Consider the following 17,948-nt stretch of genomic DNA (forward strand, 5'->3'; position numbering starts at 1 on the left):
CTCCTAGTGGGACTAAACAAACTTTCTTCTGTAAAAAAAAGAAGAAAAAAAAATACTGTAAAAGGGGCTAGCTGACTTTTACCCCACTCTAGATGTTTTCTTAATAAGGAGTCTCTACGAATCTTCAAAAATAACAGTGCATTTACAACTTTTTACAATTTACAAAGTGGGTCTTTTGTTATTTTCATTTGTTTTTAAAACCCTATGCAATGGAGCCCTTAAAGAGGGAAGAATGCCCAGAACAGAAATGGTTAGCGAAAAAAAAAAAAAAAAATTTATTAAAAGCATTATGGCTTTTATTTCTTTTTAATCCACAGTGGAAAGGAAATCCACTACATGTGAATTAACTTCTGAAAACACAAGTCACATATATGGTACTTCACAGCCAAAAAAACCTGCAGTGAAACCAAATAGTCTGAGTGTAGACAGCGCATAAATCTGTGGGTAGTGTCGGACAGTGTCTAGAATTCGCATTTTCTTTCAACGGCCTTGTATGGCACTTCAGTGGATGCAACTGATACCATAAGTTCAGCTATGTACAAAGGTCTTGATTTTAAGTGCACGTTTCCTGTTGAGTTCCCCTTCTCGAAAATTTTTAGAGCGAGTCCTAAGGCCCCCTGCACACGGGCGGAAATTCTGCGGCGGGATTTAGATAATGCAATCCTATGCAGACGGCCCTGATTTGTCCGCATGAAATCACACGCGGAAAACAAATTGCGGCACGTCCCACTTCTGTGCGGGTCTCGCAGAGGCCCACACAGAAATGTCAGTGGTGACGGGTCGGCCCACAGTGCAGAGGTACACAGTGCAGAGAGAAGACGCTAGGAGCAGGTGAGCTGTAGGTCTCTGCAGGGACACAGGACAGCATCCCGCTGTGAAAATTCTCGCAGAGGGATCCGACCCGGCCGTCTGCAGGCGGCCTAATTGAAATAGGGAATATGCCAATTAAACAAAGTAATAACACAAAACACCTTTTTAACTTGGGTCAGCCACTGACTTACAAATACTGGCACTGGAGAAGAAAAACAAAACAAATAAACAAAAAGAACCACGTAAGGTAAGAAGTTTCAACTTGCATAAATCAGGTTTTTCTTCAAATGTAATACGGTCATATTCAAATCAGATGGTGTAATAAAGGGAACACATTAAATCTGCTGTACTGTGCAGTCTGAGCGGGCAGAGGAGCATGGTATTACATAAACCAGAGCCTGGCACAGAATAATTATGAGCGCAGACAGCATTACGCTGAAGATCCCGACAGCCTTTACAGGAGGACAGCAGCTTCTGATATGATGGCGTTCCAGGGACAATAGCACGTTGTGCTTCTCCCATTATGGTCAGTACAAATTAACGAACAACTGTTTCTTTGTTCCTTTCTGCCCACATCTTGTATGTTACATGGAGATGCCAGTGGTTGGTTATTACAGAACACTGCGGAGCATCCCACAATATGTCAAATCTCTTCCCTTTAATCCTCCGTGCACGGCCGCCTGTTATGTACGTACAGATGATAGCGGGTGCCCTCCTTTTGATGCTGAAAGCATCCTTTTTCTCAGTTGTTGTCATCCTAAGCTTTTTATCCTTTTTCATATAGGTCATCTGCCAACGCTGGGTCTAGATCATGAGTAGCCTAAATAAGTAGGCTGGCAGTCTGCCACAGACCCAGGCTTAACATATTGCTGAACAGGAAACACTACAGCGGCGAGACCAGTGGCTGCAGACATGTAAATAATTTGTACTGTCTGCTGGATTGCCTCATTGTGTCAATGGCAGCATTTTACACCCGAGGTGCAGCTTTACTGGACTAGCAAATGTAACAGTAATGCATGCAACAGTCAATTTTGCTGTTCTACTCAAGTGATCCTATAAAGATACATAACTAACAGACTGCTCTGAAACACTGAACAAATGTATTAAATAAATCGAAAAAAGCTTTTGGGGTAATAAAATAGCTAAATATTTATTTTGCCAATCCTCAGTTACGCCCAGAGTTCATTTGTGCATCAGAGGCTCTTTTAGCAACTTCTATTGCAGATCCCCCCCCCCACCATCAAAACTGTGGACCCCTTGACGAAAGCCAACAACGTCTGTCCGTGCACATTGTGTGAGAGATATGGGACTGTATCATGATTTTTATCTAAGGCTCCATTTACAATGCAGGGTGATTCCAACCTTCGGTCAGGTGTGCTTCTGCTCCAGGTACTGTAGCGTAGCCAATGAGGCTATACACAGACTTTTTTCCCCCATGAACCATATGTCTGTGGTGGAAAAGGGAGGGGCGATTAAAAAATTAAATTTTTTTTTTTTATAATATATATATTTTTTTTGTCATGAGAAAACAGAGTACACTCTTTAAATTAAATGATTTTACATATCACTACATAAAAAAAATATATAATTTTCGTTAGGCCTCCCCTCACAGAGTATTTGCAGAAACGCAGCGTTTTTCAACGCTGCGTTTACTGCAGATTCCACCCCGTTTAAGCAGCGCTGGCATACTTTATGCCAGCGTTTTGGCTGCGTTTTCAGCTGGGCTGAAAACGCAGCCAAGAATGCTGAAAAGAAAAAAAAAAAGCAATGCTCACCTAGCTATTGCAGTCCGGGCTGCAGCCACTGGTCTCTACCGCTGATAAGGGCTTCCTCTGCACTCCCAAGAGCTTTCCGGCGCTGATTGGCTAAGACAGTCAATGAAGGGCTGTGATCGGGCATCGAGCGCGCCGACAACCAATCACAGCACTCTATTGCTGGAGGCGGGGTTCTCAAATCCGGCCTACGCCAATAGACTTGGGAGTGTTGGAGAAGCCCGGATGAGCGGCAGAGACCCGGACCGCAGCGGCTAGGTGAGTATTACTTTCTTTTTTTCCTCTAGCCTAGCTAGGACTGATTTTCAGGGTAGGGTTTCTATTGTAAGCCAATACTCCGAAAATCGGCAAGCGGTTAACGTGGCCAAAAACGCGGCACCAAGTGTTGCCGCGTTTTCAGCAGTGCTGAAACCGCTGCCCATTCATTTCAATGGGCGAAGCAGGGCTGGAAACGCCCCAAAATAGAACATGCATCGCTGTCAAAGCGCAGCGTTGGAAGGCGCTGCGTTTTCAGCCCTGTGTTAGCAGCCCCATTGAAATGAATGGGAGTGTTGTACAGCGTTTAGCGCTGGTCTGAAAAGACAGCACTAAACGCTGTACAAAACGCCCTGTGTGAGGGAGGCCTTAGAAGGTTTTAAAATTAAGTAAATACTGCCACATTACAAACTACACTTGTTTCACAAAAACTGGACCAAAATGCAGAAGCAGTGTGTGAAAAATGAAGTACACACTTACAGGGAACCAATCACATCCTCACAATACCATAATGTGAGTTGTGATGCTGTTAAGGGACACAACAGTGAGCTGGGTAATGTACTTTTTATATTCACCCACTCCCACAATTCAGCGGTGTTTGCAAATTCTACAAAAATCTGACCATTTTCAGAGAAGAGTTTGTGCGCTCTCCTATAGAACTGTACTATGTACATGGGACTCTGAAAAAAAGAGTCGGGTATTTGTGATGTGTGCGAACTTCAGAGGGGTACACCGCTGGAACCAGGGAGCGGGTGAGAATAAAAATACATCACGCAGCTCCCTGTCACGTCTCCAAACAGCACCATAACGCAGTGTATGGTGATAAGGGGATGTGACAGATTCTCTTTAAGAGGCCAAATAGCAACTCGGTGAGGGTAATAAAATGCCCTGGATTGAGCATCAACAAGTGTGACCACCCCTATAAAAGCAAATGCAGTTTGCTGGTCTGGAGCATTGAAACACGTGTTAACACAATGCCAAAGAAGATAGATATCAGCAATGATCTTAGAGAAGCAATTGTTGCTGCCTGTCAGTCTGGGAAGGGTAAGAACACCATTTCCAAACAATTTGGAGTCCATTATTCTACAGTGAGAAAGATTACTCATAAGTGGAAAACATTCAAGACAGCTGACAATCTTCCCAGGAGTGGACATCTCAGCAAATTCACCCCAAAGGTCAAAACTTGCATAAAACCAAAGATCTACACCTCAGTCTCTAAAGGCCTCAGTTAGCATGTCAAATGTTCAAGGTCATGGCCGTATACTTAGAAAAAGACTGGGCAAGTATAGTTTGTTTGGAAAGGTTGCCAGGAGAAAGTGGCTTCTTTCTAAGGAATATGGAGTAAGTTTGCACAGTTACATGTGAATAACCCAGAAGACTTCTGGAGTAATGTCCTTTGGACAGAGGAGACCAAAATAGAGATCTTTGGCCTTATTGCCCAGCACCATGTTTATCAAAAACTGCACAAGTCATACCAGCACAAACACCTCATACCAACTGTAAAGCACGGTGGTGTAGGGGTGACAATTTGGGCTTGTTTTGCGGCCACAGGACCTGGGCATCTTGCAATCATTGAGCTGACCATGAACTTCTCTGTAGACCGAAGTATTCTAGAGTCAAATGTGATGACATCGATCCAAAAGGACAATAAATTTCAAGCACACTAGCCAATCAACATCAAAGCGGCTGGAAAAGAAAAGATTCAAGGTATTGCAAAGGCCCAATCAAAAGTCCAGACCTCATCTTAATTGAAATGCTGTGGTAGGACCTTAAGAGAGCTGTGCATAAGCAAATGCCCACAAACCTCAATGAGCTGATGCACCGTTGTAAAAACAATAAATAAGTATGCCAAAACTCCTCCAGAACGATGCGAGAGATTGATAGAGTCATACAAGTTATTAATTAATAGGGTTCTCTTAAATTTTCACACATTGCTTATGCAGTTTGGCTAAGTTTTTGTTAAATAATGAAATGGTGAAATTTGTTTATCTTTTGTCGCGTTTACCTAATTTAAGACATTCTAAGGACCAGATTTTTTTAAATATTCTGCCTTTATATGTAAATCCATAGCATTCAAAAAGTATGTACTTAGTTTTTATCATCGGTGCATCATATTAGAATATATATGATATGCTATATAACTGCATGCCCTATTCTTGTCTGCGAGTAGGACCTGCAGTGGATGGGTTCACGAAAATCAAAAAGCACATGGATGGAGTTCATGTGTTGTCCAATTCTTTTGTTTGTGTGTGTGTGTCTCTGTCTGTCAAGTTGGGTAATGGCTTTGAATGGAATTCTCATTTAATATACATAATTTGTTTTATATAAGATTGTTATGAAACCTATTCCTATAAAAAGGCATCTATGAGCAGCAATTGTGTCCACTCGCAACTTATTAGTGGACTGTTTAGTAAAGTGGAAAATATACCACAGTATTATACAAAATCAGAGGAAACATACACAAAATAAGACATAACATACAATATTAAATAGATGGACATCTTGTACAACATGGGTGAGGGTCCTTTCTCGCAAGAGCTTCCAGACTTAGGCCGCCTGCAGACGGCCGGGTTGGATCCTGCTGCAAGAATTGTCGCAGTGGGATCCGACCCATGCCCCTGCAGTGAGCAGTGTGGCTCACCTTCTTCCGCATCTGCTCTGCTCTGTGATATGCCGACTGACGGCGCATGCGCAGCGCGGAGCTGACACATCGGGAGTGACATTTATGTGCGAGACCCGCACAGAAACAGAACATGCCGCAATTTGTTTTCCGCGCGTGTTTTCACGCGGACAAATCGCAGCCGTCTGTATAGGATTCCATTTTGCAATGCAATCCTATGCAGGCGGGCACGGGCGGAAATTCTGTGGGAAATCTCAGGGGGCCTTAAAGGGGTTGTCCCGCGGCAGCAAGTGGGTCTATACACTTCTGTATGGCCATAATAATGCACTTTGTAATGTACATTGTGCATTAATTATGAGCCATACAGAAGTTATAAAAAGTTTTTCACTTACCTGCTCTGTTGCTGGCGTCCCCGTCTCCATGGTTGCCGTCTAATTTTCGCCGTCTAATGGCCAAATTAGACGCGCTTGCGCAGTCCGGGTCTTCTGCTGTTCTCTATGGGGCTCCGTGTAGCTCCCCCACCGTCACGTGCCGATTCCAGCCAATCAGGAGGCTGGAATCGGCAATGGACCGCACAGGGAGCAGACCCCGGCGGCCATCTTCAACCGGTAAGTATAGAAGTCACCGGAGCGCGGGGATTCAGGTAAGCGCTGTGCTGTTTTTTTTTTAAGTCCCTGCATCGGGGTTGTCTCACGCCGAACGGGGGGGGGGGTTGGAAAAAAAAACCTGCTCACTCGTCTCTAAAGATTCGGCTGCCGGCGCAGGTGACAGGTGAGTTGCGGCGGGGAGCAGGGGGAAGAGAGGGAGAGAGAGATCTCCCCTCCGTTCCTCCCCGCTCTCCTCCGCCAGCCCCCAAATCTTTAGAGACGAGCGGGGAGATACTCGGCTAAGGCACTACTCGCGCAAGTAGTTAGCATTATCGAGTATGCGCGCTCATCCCCATGTAGGACCAAGCCCCCCCCAGCTCCCCACTGACAGGCACAGAGAAGGAACTGCAGTTCTCCTGTGCGCACCAAGCTCCCTTCGCTGTTTACATATGCACAAAGGCACATCCTTCAAAATCACTGCAGCGCCTATAAATCACTTGAATAGTAGCTCTGCGACCCCTTTAACTTCGCTGATTGGCACCAGTGCCCCTATCACTCTGTTCAAAGTTTAAGTGTACGGTAAAAGAATTAAAATGAGGGACTTGCAGCACATCCTAAACAGCCAGTTTCTGTACAGACAGAGAAGGTTCTTCATTATATAGTCTATTTTAGCACATGAAACCAGAATAAAAGCTAATGGGAAAAATATTAGGTGAAAAGGGAGTAATACATGGGCATAAAATAATATCTGTAAAGTACAATATGCTTGTCAAAGCCTTCAAGTCATGGCAGAGTGCACATCGATAACAAGTGTTCTCCATGGTGCAAATAATAATGAGGACTACATCCGCATACGGACAGGTGGCCGGCAGTTGTCAAGTACAGTGTAGAAGATCAAAAGCATACATCTGAAGAACTACTGAACCATCTTGGCTGTGCCAAACTTTTAGAACATTGTTTCCCATCTTCCAAGAGGCAGATATCGATACGAGGGGTTACGTAGACAGGACCGCATATCCTCCCCCCTCTTCCAACAAGGGGGATAGCATGCCCTATATAGAAGCCAAGGTTGGATGATCCCCTGTATGTCATACCACTAGGATCTATAGTGCTGTTCTAGGACCCACTGAAGAGGTTGCTTGAAAGTCAAACCCTTCAGAATGACAGAAGGCACCACAACAGATGTAAACCTGCTTTGATACCCTGACATTTACTTCACAGGTTACAGATTTACTTGAAGATCAAATGTAGATAGCCCAAGAATTGCTCCAGACAGACACGGCAGCACATTATGAAATATACTTGGTAAGTCTCTATTTTAACATAGAGGAGGAACTTTTTCAGCTACGTGACAGAAAATTGGCAAAGTTTGCAAACTGTGGCACAGGACTAATTTACGACTTTGGGCCATTTTGTACTTCTTGTCACTTTTTAAATGTGATTAGAAAAGTGAGCAGAGGACTTTAATGCAAAGTGCAGTAAAGTAAAAGGTGACAGAAATTATTAAAGACCGATCTATGGGATACTGTTGAAGGCACATTTAATAAGAAACGATTCAAGGAGCTCGCCATAGATTGTAGCCATGGTTACAACTTTGTTTACGAGGACCCCTTTCCTATCACTGCTCTTTTTAAAGAGGCATTCCATTTCTTATTTTTTTTAAGCCCCTGCTGAATTCAATCCAATGGAAGCTGCGCCTGCAGTACCAACCCGGGGCACTGCGCTGTGATTAGTGTTATCTGCGTCCAGTGCTGATCATCAAGCATACCAAGCGGTTGGTCCCTGCTGATCCTCTATTGATGGCCTGTCTGTTGTCAGCAGAGAAACCCCTTTAAGACTCTTCACAACATAAAAGCATGCTGAAAATCTTGTATCTAGTCAGAACCTACAGCACTGTTACTCTAGAGCTTCCAGAGCCATGAACGTAATGCCAGATGTACAGTAAATTCTGACACAGAAGCCAAGCAGCTCAATAAAAGATGTCAAATAGACGTAGAAAAACAATGGCATATAAAATGCTATTCATCTGAATGTGCCCAATGTAATACTAGGTTGCCATGCAGTGATCATTGTAAGGGAAATGCCATAATAGCCATTACTTTACAGGGGTTGCCAGGAGGTGACCCTAGGGTGATCAGCTGATCACACTGACTACCACTTTTTGAAAGGAGTTATCTCCGATGACAACCACCTTAAAGTATATGGGGTTAAGCTTCAAATACCAGACCCCAACCAATGGAGAATAATTAGTGGTACCATTCCTAGAAGGTATTCATAATCTTAAAGAGTACCTGACTTTATAGAATAAGCTGTTGTGTGTATGTAAGGATTACCACTATTTCTGCCAATTTTACTCCAATTTCCCTCTCTAGGTTGTATCTCTGATTCTCCGTTCTCTCAAAACTGGTGGGAGGAGTCTCCTATCATGATGTTTTCTACCCCATGTACACAGAGAAAACAGCATATCCTGCTCTTTAACCATCTAACGCAAACAAATGCATGTCACCATCATGGAAGACACTAGACAAGTACTGAGCAGTGGAGATGTGATTTCAGTAGCTAAGACACAATCATTTACTATTAGCTGCAGGCAGCAACAGCGAGAGTCTCTTCTTCTCCCCCTCCGCTCTGCTTTCTATACATTTCAATGAGCACAATGACTCCTCACTCAACCCCACTTCCTGTTCAACCATGGTTCTTTTTCCAGCAGCAGAAATACCATTTCACAGAAGGTAGCAGTCAGGAGGTTAGGGATGAGGGAGAACCCCAGTGTACAGCACTTTAGGGTGATTTTTCGGCACCATTTTCTGAACCATTTTTGAAAAGTCAGCAAGAATTTTAATCACCCTTTAATAAAGAGTTATCAATTTTGTGTCCTCTGTACTGAGCAGATTTGAAATCTCGAATGACATCCGAGTGAGATTGGGCATCCGAGCTGAAAGGTTAAACACCATTCTACAGTGTTTTGCTGTATTTACCAGCAACACATGTTAATGTTGTCTAATAAGCACCTACTAAAAGCTGACCACAGCATACCGGGTTTACTCTGACACTTGAGCAAACAGACATGCTCCTAGTCATTACCCAATAAACTCAAGAAGGATACACTTCTACTCGTTTTCTTCTAGAATGGATCTTGAGCTAATTAGTGTAAATATAGAACAGAACATGGACTGACTAGTTCATAGGGAGCAGAAGAGCGGAGGCTGTCCGCTCACTCACACTTCAGCCCTACAGGAGAATGCTGCATGAAAGAAGCGGTTTGTCAGCTCAGCACCGACAGCCTCCAAAGATAAGAAGTTAATTTATTAGCTTTCTAAACCATTTTCCACCATGCCAGCATAAAATCAGCCATACGCTTACTTTTAACCAAATGCACCTCTTTGCCAACTGCCACACGACTCATGCGACGTCAGTTATGGATGCAGGGGCAATCAAATAAATAAATCTTATTACTGTATATACTCCAGTATAAACCTAGTTTTTCAAAACATTTTTTTTTTGTGCTGGAAAGCCCCCTCGGCTTATGCTCGAGTCAGGGAAGGCTTAAAAAAAACCTCCATACTCACCTCCCAGCCGTTGTCTGTGTCTCCAGCAGCGGTGCGGCAGGCTGCTTGAATTCTCTTTGCTGTCATCCCCCACCTTTCCTCTTTGCTTGGCTCTGTCATCCCCCGCCGTCAGCGCTTTGTAAGTAAGGCCGGCTGCACACGGCCATGACGGGCTCTGCCGCGAAATTCCGCGGCGGAGCCCATCACGGCGCCCCCCCCCAGGAGACCCCAAACTTACCTGCGGATCCGGCGTCATCGCTCCCGCATGACGCTTCCCTGCCCACCTCCGCCGCGTCATGTGCGGAGGCGGTGGGCGGGGAAGCGTTTTCACGCTATCTTCCGCTGTGCTACAGCGGAAGATAGCGTGAACGGACGGCTTCTATTGACTGCAATGGAAGCCGTCCACGCGTACACCCGCGGCAAATAGAGCATGCCGCGGGTGAGGACGGGTGATTTCACAGTGTGGAATTCCGCGGTGGAATTCCGCACAGTGAGCATTGAGCTATTAGGTTCAATAGAACCTAATAGCTGCGGGCAACGCGGCGGATTTCCGCCACGAATTAGGAGGCCTAAGAGCTGCAATTGGATCGAGCGTCAGCCAATCAGAGCCGGTGCTCGATCATTCACAACTAATCAAGCTGCTGTCATCTCCCTGCTCGGCTTTCAAATCCCCTGCTGTCACTGCTGTGTAAGTAAGCGCTGTGATTGGATTGAGCGCCAGCTGTGATTGGCTGGTGCTGAATCCAATCACAGCGCTTACTTACACAGCACTGACAGAGCCGAGCAGAAAGGACAGCGGGGAATGACAGCAGGAAGAATTCAAGCAGCTTGCCGCACAGACACAGACACCGGCTGGGAGGGGAGTATGGAGTTTTTTTTTTACCTAGTATATACTCTACTATAGGTCAGCTTATACTCGAGTCAATACGTTTTCCCAGTTTTTTATGGTGAAACTTATTGTCTCGGCTTATACTCAAGTATATACGGTATTTGTATAGTCCCAACTTACTCCGCAGTGCTTTCAGGTAATTATTCATTACCCCCCACCAAGCTGGGTACTCATTTTACCGACCTCGGAAGGATGGAAGGCTGAGTCAACCTTGAGCCGGCTACGTTTTCATAATGTACTTCTACATTTAATAGGCTCTCGTTGGCCTCCCCCTTCCATGCAGTTAAAATTATTCTTAATGGAAATTAGTAAGATTCTGAATGAAGAAACCCTCAAATAAAAAAAGTATAGAGGCTGGTTTTCCCCCCTTACGAATCTGCTTTGCTTTTTATGGCACACTAATCGCAGTGCAAGGAGCTGATGGTTATGAATATTCCCCCACCAGCCGTGACATAAATGTTATCTTTATGCGTGCGGGCGAGAGGCTTGTAAATTATTTGTGGTAGCTCTTTGAGAAATTCTCTTCTTTCATAAGAACACACTGTATTACCGGTACTTAAATAAACATATAAGTGGTAAGTGGGGAGCACTTCATATACCTTCGCGCAACTCATACACACAGCAACATTTTATTTTAGTCATCATACTTTGTAGAACGGCTACAATATATATTGGCAATAAAGAGTAGTAAATTGCAATCGTACCGTTTATTACTGGTGTGTAGACAACAATCCCCGCCAAGTTTGGGTCGGATACAGTTGTGTCTAGTATAAGGCCACCAACACTGAAAAAACAAGTTTCATCCGTTTAATGAAGCAGACTGTACCAGGTACTTAAATAAATGATTAACATCTTGATTTCATTTTCAAATTCTACAAGTTCAAATAGGCTGGTAGATCTTCTGGGATTCTCTGAGCTTTTGTGACAAGCTATGCTACCAGACGTGAGCCTTCCTTTGTAGTCAGTCTCTGCGATGTGCGAGTGGCTGCAGGCCTCTTCTTAATTAACGGCTAAGCAAAGCCAAAAGTAACTTCCAACATAGAGCAGTGAAACTGAAAAACTTTCAAAAATGTGTCTCGCAGCTACTATTAAACAATTTTGCATCGAAGCAAAAAAAAAAAAAAAATTTACATGGGTGGTCTGGGAAATAGCAAAAAGAGAAGATGGGCTCTAAGGGAATGCACAAAAAGCCCCTATAAATAGATTAATGAAGTATTTGGTCTAATAGAATAGCAATAATAGGTTTTAAGTGATACTTGCAGGTTTTCGAACCTAATGCTTAAGCTACACAGCTTTGATAGAAGTGACCCATAATTTCGTGATACTTAAAGAGGTATTACCATGATCACAATGGTGGCTCAGTGGGTTCTCGATTTGAAATCATTTAACGGGTTGATCCACTTCTAGCTTTTTCGCTGCAGGAAACAGACAGCTCCACACATTGTGCGATGGTCCAGGTTGGTACTGCAGGCCGAGTCTTATTGAACTGAAAGTAACCCAGCTTGCAGTACCAACTCAGGCCACTTTACAATATACGGAGCTGTCTGCTTCCTGCAGCAAAACAGCCAGAAATGGGACAACTGCATTGAGCTTTGAAAATGCACCCCATTGTTTTAGTTTTTTTTTTTGTTTTTTTTTTACGTACCAGCCCTTCATTCTCCCCTCCCAAATATCCCATTCCCACTCTGTTTGCCTCTGGTTGGTCCTGGACAGGACCTCCACTAGTTCTTAACTTGGCTGAGCATGCTACATTCTTCTTGCCTTTACTCTCATGTAATCCCTCTGTCCCGGTCTTCAGTACGCAGGGCTAGTATGTGCAGAGCGGACACAGTGGGGCACACTTATCTAAGACTACTGTTTTACACACCAGTCTTCGATAAGAGACGATAGAGTAAGATGTGCCAAATGTAATAAGCAGCACAAGCTTCCTATTGCATTTGGCACACGCAGGGCTGGCTGTGCTCCATGTAGTGAAACCTGCCGTAGATTTGCGCTACAATTTACACCAATCTCTGGCATAAATTATAGTGAATTTGATGCGCCGCAGCCCTTCCCACTAAGCCCTGTCCAATTCTTACAAAAGTGTTGAGGGTCATGTAAAAATGTGGAAAACTGTAAATTTCTGTGCAAGTGGGACCTGTGGAAGAATTTACAAGCTCCTAAAATACCAGAATTCTGGCATAACGTCTTTTATTAACCCCCCTCCCATATCTCTGCTCTCTCCCCTATACTTAGTAAGTATGGCTAAACTTGGCTCCCCCTCCCCTCGTCAGACAATAGGTTAACCCTTTCCTATTCACAGGCAGAGCTGTGTTGGACGCATCAGGGCATCAGCTTCCTCCCCCTGATCTCCTTACCACTGGGCTCAGTTGGACCCGCTTTCCTCCCCGCACTGTGTAAATACTAGGGCTTGCTCTATATATAAGATCAGAGGGCAAACGAAGGGTTAACCTGCTCAATAATGCTTTCATGGTTACAGGCAGATCTGGCTGATCTCATCAGGGCTGCTCTGAGATATACATATGGCAGATCCCTCCCTTTTCTCACATTATGTAAATGCAAAGGATTAAGCTGCTCCAATTAACCCTTTCTGTGCAGCAGCAGAGTAGTGCTTTCCTAGTAAAAGCACAGAAGAGGAGAGTTGCTGACAGCAAGGAGAGGATTGCAGATGGCTTTGGGAACTGTGGTTTCCCAGTTAGGGTACATTCATACGTGGCAGATTTTGGTGTGTATCTGCAGCAGATTTCAGCTTTCCAATTGAAGGGGTGAAGTCTTCTATGGACCCATGTCATAATCTGAGTCAATGGTGCTTAATTTGAAATTCCGCTATGTGTGAATGTACCCTTAGAAACACTTGCCCCTTGGGCTGAGCAGTAGGCCTGGCCAGTATGGTCAGTTAAGGATGCACCAAAAGGGGTAGCAGTAAAACACACAGGGGCAGATTTACTTAAACTGGCATATAAAATGCTGGTCTAAGTAAAGGCTGTGTTGGCGTGAAGTGTGCCAATTGTATTCATTAAAGGAGTTGTAGTAGGAGCACAAGATATTCCCCATTCACAACAGAAAGCCCCGCTGGTCTCCAGTACAGGGGTCCCTGCTCCCCCCCCAACACCACTTTTTAAAAAAGTGTTGGGGCTAGCGTAAAAATTCTAAATGTGTCACATAACACGGTGTGCGCCAAAATGTGCACGTTTTCTGGTGCAAAGCCTTTGTTAAATCTCCTCAATAGACAGGCAGCACTTTGTAAGCGCATTTGGGCATGTAGCATTATAGCTGTTGATATTAGGAAGGTATTGGGCTTTTGACAACAATGTTGGATTGTGGATTGTGGATTGTGGAGACACGATGTTCTGGCATCCGGCAAACCTCACTTACAAATACAGGAAAATGAACCTAAAATTGTTGGATATTCATGCATTGCTGTGTTATCTTATATTGTATGTTAATGCGACACCATTGAATCTTCAGGCAATCTGCAAATATAACACACACAGAGAAACAGATCCAAGCTTTGAAATGGGCAAAAAAAAAAAAAACTAAATAAGGACACAATTTAACCCTTTTCAATCCACTGTCTGATCTCTAAAGACATTATGATTTAAGTCTGTACAGCTCCGATGTTAGAAGAGGTCTGTCGGGGTTCTCTTACTTTATACTGCCAGCCTCTCTGCTGTGTGAGCCAATCCAACGTGTCACCTCATGCAGTACTGGCTTTAGCCAGCAGATAGCGGCGTTGTATAACAGCAGAAAAAGAGTAAGCCCCTTAGGAAAACCAGGACACAAATTAGATTGGAAAGGGTTAAAATTAGAGATGAGCGAACGTGTTCTTAACGAACACTTACGCACCCGGACACCGGCTTTACCGAGGACTTCAGTGTCCGCGCGTAAAGATTCGGGGGGCGCCCTCTCTCTCTCCCTCTCCCCCCCACTCCCCGCCGCACCCCCCCGCGCTGCCACGGCGACCCCCAAACTTTTTTCGCCCGAGCACGGAATTGCTCGCAAAGTTCGGTGTTCGGGCAAAAAGGGGCGGGGCCGAACACGTTCGCTCATCATTAGTTAAAATCCATTCCCCTGCATTGATGTATGAAGCAGGGAAGGCGGCAAACCCTATAAAAGACATCAGAGACAAATAATAGAGCATGTCAGGGAAGGGAAGAACCATATTAGGTTGTTTTTATTTTCTTTTATTTGTACCGGCAAAAAACCTGTTAATGTTAAACATTCTAAAAATATGTTAAAAAAAACACAAACACAATTTTCCTTCCAGTTATATATACTACATAAACAGCGCTGACAAATCTGTCACATTGTATGACAAATGTACATGAATGCGTTTGGAAAAGCAGTATGAAGAGATTTCATTTGCCTCCTGCTGAGCGTTAGACCATAGGTTGGGAAATCTAAGTGAACGTATCTATATATTTATCATCTTGCACCCGCATGAAATCAGAGGCATCCTGCTGCGATGTGATCAGACCTACAGACAACTAACTGCATGTTGTACTGGTGAGGGCACACGGGCGAGTGCAGAATGGGTCAGAGAAACTTGGACAAATATCGCACACCTGCAAATCCATGAGTATGTATATATATATATTACACACACACACACACACTTAAAAAATGGCGCATTATTTCCCATGGGAGCAAAAACTCATCGCATTGCAATCGGCTTCCATAGGGAAGAATGGGCGATTCGAAGGCTAATTTCACACTGACGAGTGCGATATGGGGCCGTGAAATTGCTTAAAAACAATGGGTTCTTTTCCTGTACAATTTCTGTACATCTCAAAGCATAGAAATTATGCAGGAAAACGGGCCAGTGTAAATGCACCCTAAGATAGCTAGGTGTAGTCCTAGAGGTAATATGGAAGCCCCATTAGTTAGTAGAACGTTGAACACCAACTAAAATGGGTGTCGCCTATTACAGAATGAATTAGACTCAGATTTTTGATGGTATAGGCAATACACCAAAGTAGAGTTTCTTTTTGCAAACGTATTAACAAATAAAATATATAGATATTTGTCTGAAAACAAGACCAAAGGGAGGAAAAAAAGTAAAAGAAAAAACAAAAGTTGGAAGGCACCAACCTGCTTATAAGCATCGCAGTAATGACTGGCTCCCAGCCAGAGTGGAGAACAGTTTTTGTAGCCGGATGTTTCGATGCCACTACAATCCATATTGGAGTTAGCGCCAAGAAGAACGAACCAACTAAAGGTGAAACAAATGAGTAGGAATCTGGAACAGAGAACAAATACAACCTATGAGACTTTCCCATGCCAACATTCAGCATACGCAATCAACTATCGATATATAGATATAGGATCAAGCACAAGAGCAGTTCTATAGAGTTACTGGAGAAGACTACATAAGACGACATCCTCCTCCTTCGTCCAAGTGGTAACGTGCCACAGCTCACGTCTTCAGGTGATAACTGGAGAGCGTCTATCTTCCTTTCCAAGGAAACCCAGGAGAAAACCATTCACTCCTCTAACCGTGATAATAGAAGTATAGCTTCTGCTAGATGTGATCAGGCCACACCAAACTAACAAGAGGAAGTCAACATGGAACATTTAGCTTCCAGAATTGCTGCCTGCAGCATTGCTGCAATAAAGAGGGTGGATTGGTCTTCAAAAAGGCAAGAATTTGCACGGTGGAAAATATAATGTGGGCTAGGAGTCCGTCTTAAAGGGGTTGTCTGGGTGCTATATAAAAATAGATCCAAGTGTATGAAAATAAAAGTAGAGGTGACAGCCCTCAGCCTCGGCAATCCAGCACTGCAGCCCCACGATCCTCCCAGTCTTGGTTTTCGAATAGAATTAATTTACCTGTTGCAGCCAGAGGCCACAGTGGTCAGGTGCCATTCTCCTGGGATCACCCCTCAGATGCTGGGAGCTATATTGCCGGGAGAACAGCAACCACACTACTGCGGCCCCCGATTGGCTGCAGCAGTCAGGTGGTTTCTAATCCAAAAGATGGACCATGAGGCTGCAGCACTGGATCGCTGGAGCCGAGGATAGGCAAGTATCTCTAGTTTCATACATTTGGATCAAAAGTTTAAAAACAAAACAAACAGTATAGCATCCAGACAACCCCTTTAAAGCTCCACTTACTCAAGATCAACCGCTATTCTTGTAGTGAAGTCTTCTGTATTATTTTAATTTCCACACGGACATCTCTGTGTTCTCCAGTTTCGGTGAAGCACGACTCTGATGCCGTCACACTTGGCATATTCGCTACGGCCCTTCCGCTGCTGAAAACCCGCAGCAAATGTACTGGAAATCAGCAGTCGCAGCACAGTAGATGGTATGGATTTGGTTGCGGCTTTTAACTCTTGTATTTCAAGGCTTAAAATCCATAGCATTACTCCGTAGCATAAATAGGCATACTGTAGATTTAGAGTCGGCAGCGTTTTTCAAAAACTCCACAGATCCCTTGCAGAAATTTTCCGCCAATGTGCAGGGGATTTTAGACTGTAAATTAACCAATAGTTGGGGAACCCTGGAGCACATTTTGTATTGAGGTCCAGGAACTTTGTGTTACACCTCTAAATTTCAACTCCAAATGCAAACTATTTTGTGGCTATTCAGGTCAATTGGTGTAATGTACCTTTTAAGGAAATATTGAGAAAACCATTTCTTAAAGTGTCTAATTAGCTAAAACTTTTAAAAATAATGGCCCCAAATCCAGATAACCATGAAAGGCTCCATAATTTACAAATTTTCTAGCCCAGAACCCAAAAGCATGAAAGTGCCCTGGAAGAATGGAGGGGAGTATGAGAAGTCACATTTACATGTTCATAGAGTTAATCCACTAGTTATTCTGTATCCACAGGAAGGGGATAACTTACTTTCATGGAACAATCCCATTAGTCATATACAAGGTTAATTTTACTAAACTTCCCCCAACTCTGAGGCCTCTGGAGGATGTTCTGCTGCTCCAGATGAGATGAAATTTGGACAATGGCGACTTCAGACGGTGTGCTTGCCATTTATGGAAAGAACCTTTTTTTCTTACTAAAATTGTTTTTTTCATAAATGGCGAGCGCATTGGCTGAAGTGGCCATTTTTTAAATTTTGTCTCATATGGAACAACAGAACACCCTCCAGAAGCCTCCGAGTTGAGGAACATCAATTTCACTAACCTTGTACATCAATCAGCATATGAACAAATATTCTGCTTTTTCTAGCATTTTTTTTTTCTTACCAAATTATTAACACACTTGAATTTTTAGGATTCCTAGCTCATCTCATCTTTAACTACAACATGTTAATCTCATCCTAGTATTGATCTCATTGTTACTTTTGCACTAGAGAGAGGCTACACATATGGACCACAGAGCCCTCCAGTGGTAAAAACACATTTCTACTTCTAACCTTTCTATCTTACATGGAATTGATCTTCTACAAATATGATGTTAAGTTAACCCTCAAAAAAAATATATATATAATTTTCACATACAAACA

The 17,948-nt window shown here is 43.6% G+C and overlaps 1 protein-coding gene across 3 annotated transcripts in view; it reads right to left on the bottom strand.

The window, feature by feature from the left end:
* Nucleotides 1–17,948, bottom strand: part of SLC41A2 (solute carrier family 41 member 2) — an 85,637-nt gene that overhangs the window by 25,375 nt on the left and 42,314 nt on the right. For all 3 annotated transcript variants that reach the window (XM_066591445.1, XM_066591447.1, XM_066591446.1), the window contains exons 7-8: nt 15,573–15,720; nt 11,186–11,265 (exon numbers count right to left, since the gene is read on the bottom strand). In XM_066591445.1, coding sequence (XP_066447542.1) covers nt 11,186–11,265; nt 15,573–15,720 — 228 coding nt within the window. The remainder of the gene's footprint in view (nt 1–11,185; nt 11,266–15,572; nt 15,721–17,948) is intronic.

This window comes from Eleutherodactylus coqui, chromosome 2 (assembly GCF_035609145.1).
Source record: "Eleutherodactylus coqui strain aEleCoq1 chromosome 2, aEleCoq1.hap1, whole genome shotgun sequence".
NCBI lineage: Eukaryota > Metazoa > Chordata > Amphibia > Anura > Eleutherodactylidae > Eleutherodactylus > Eleutherodactylus coqui.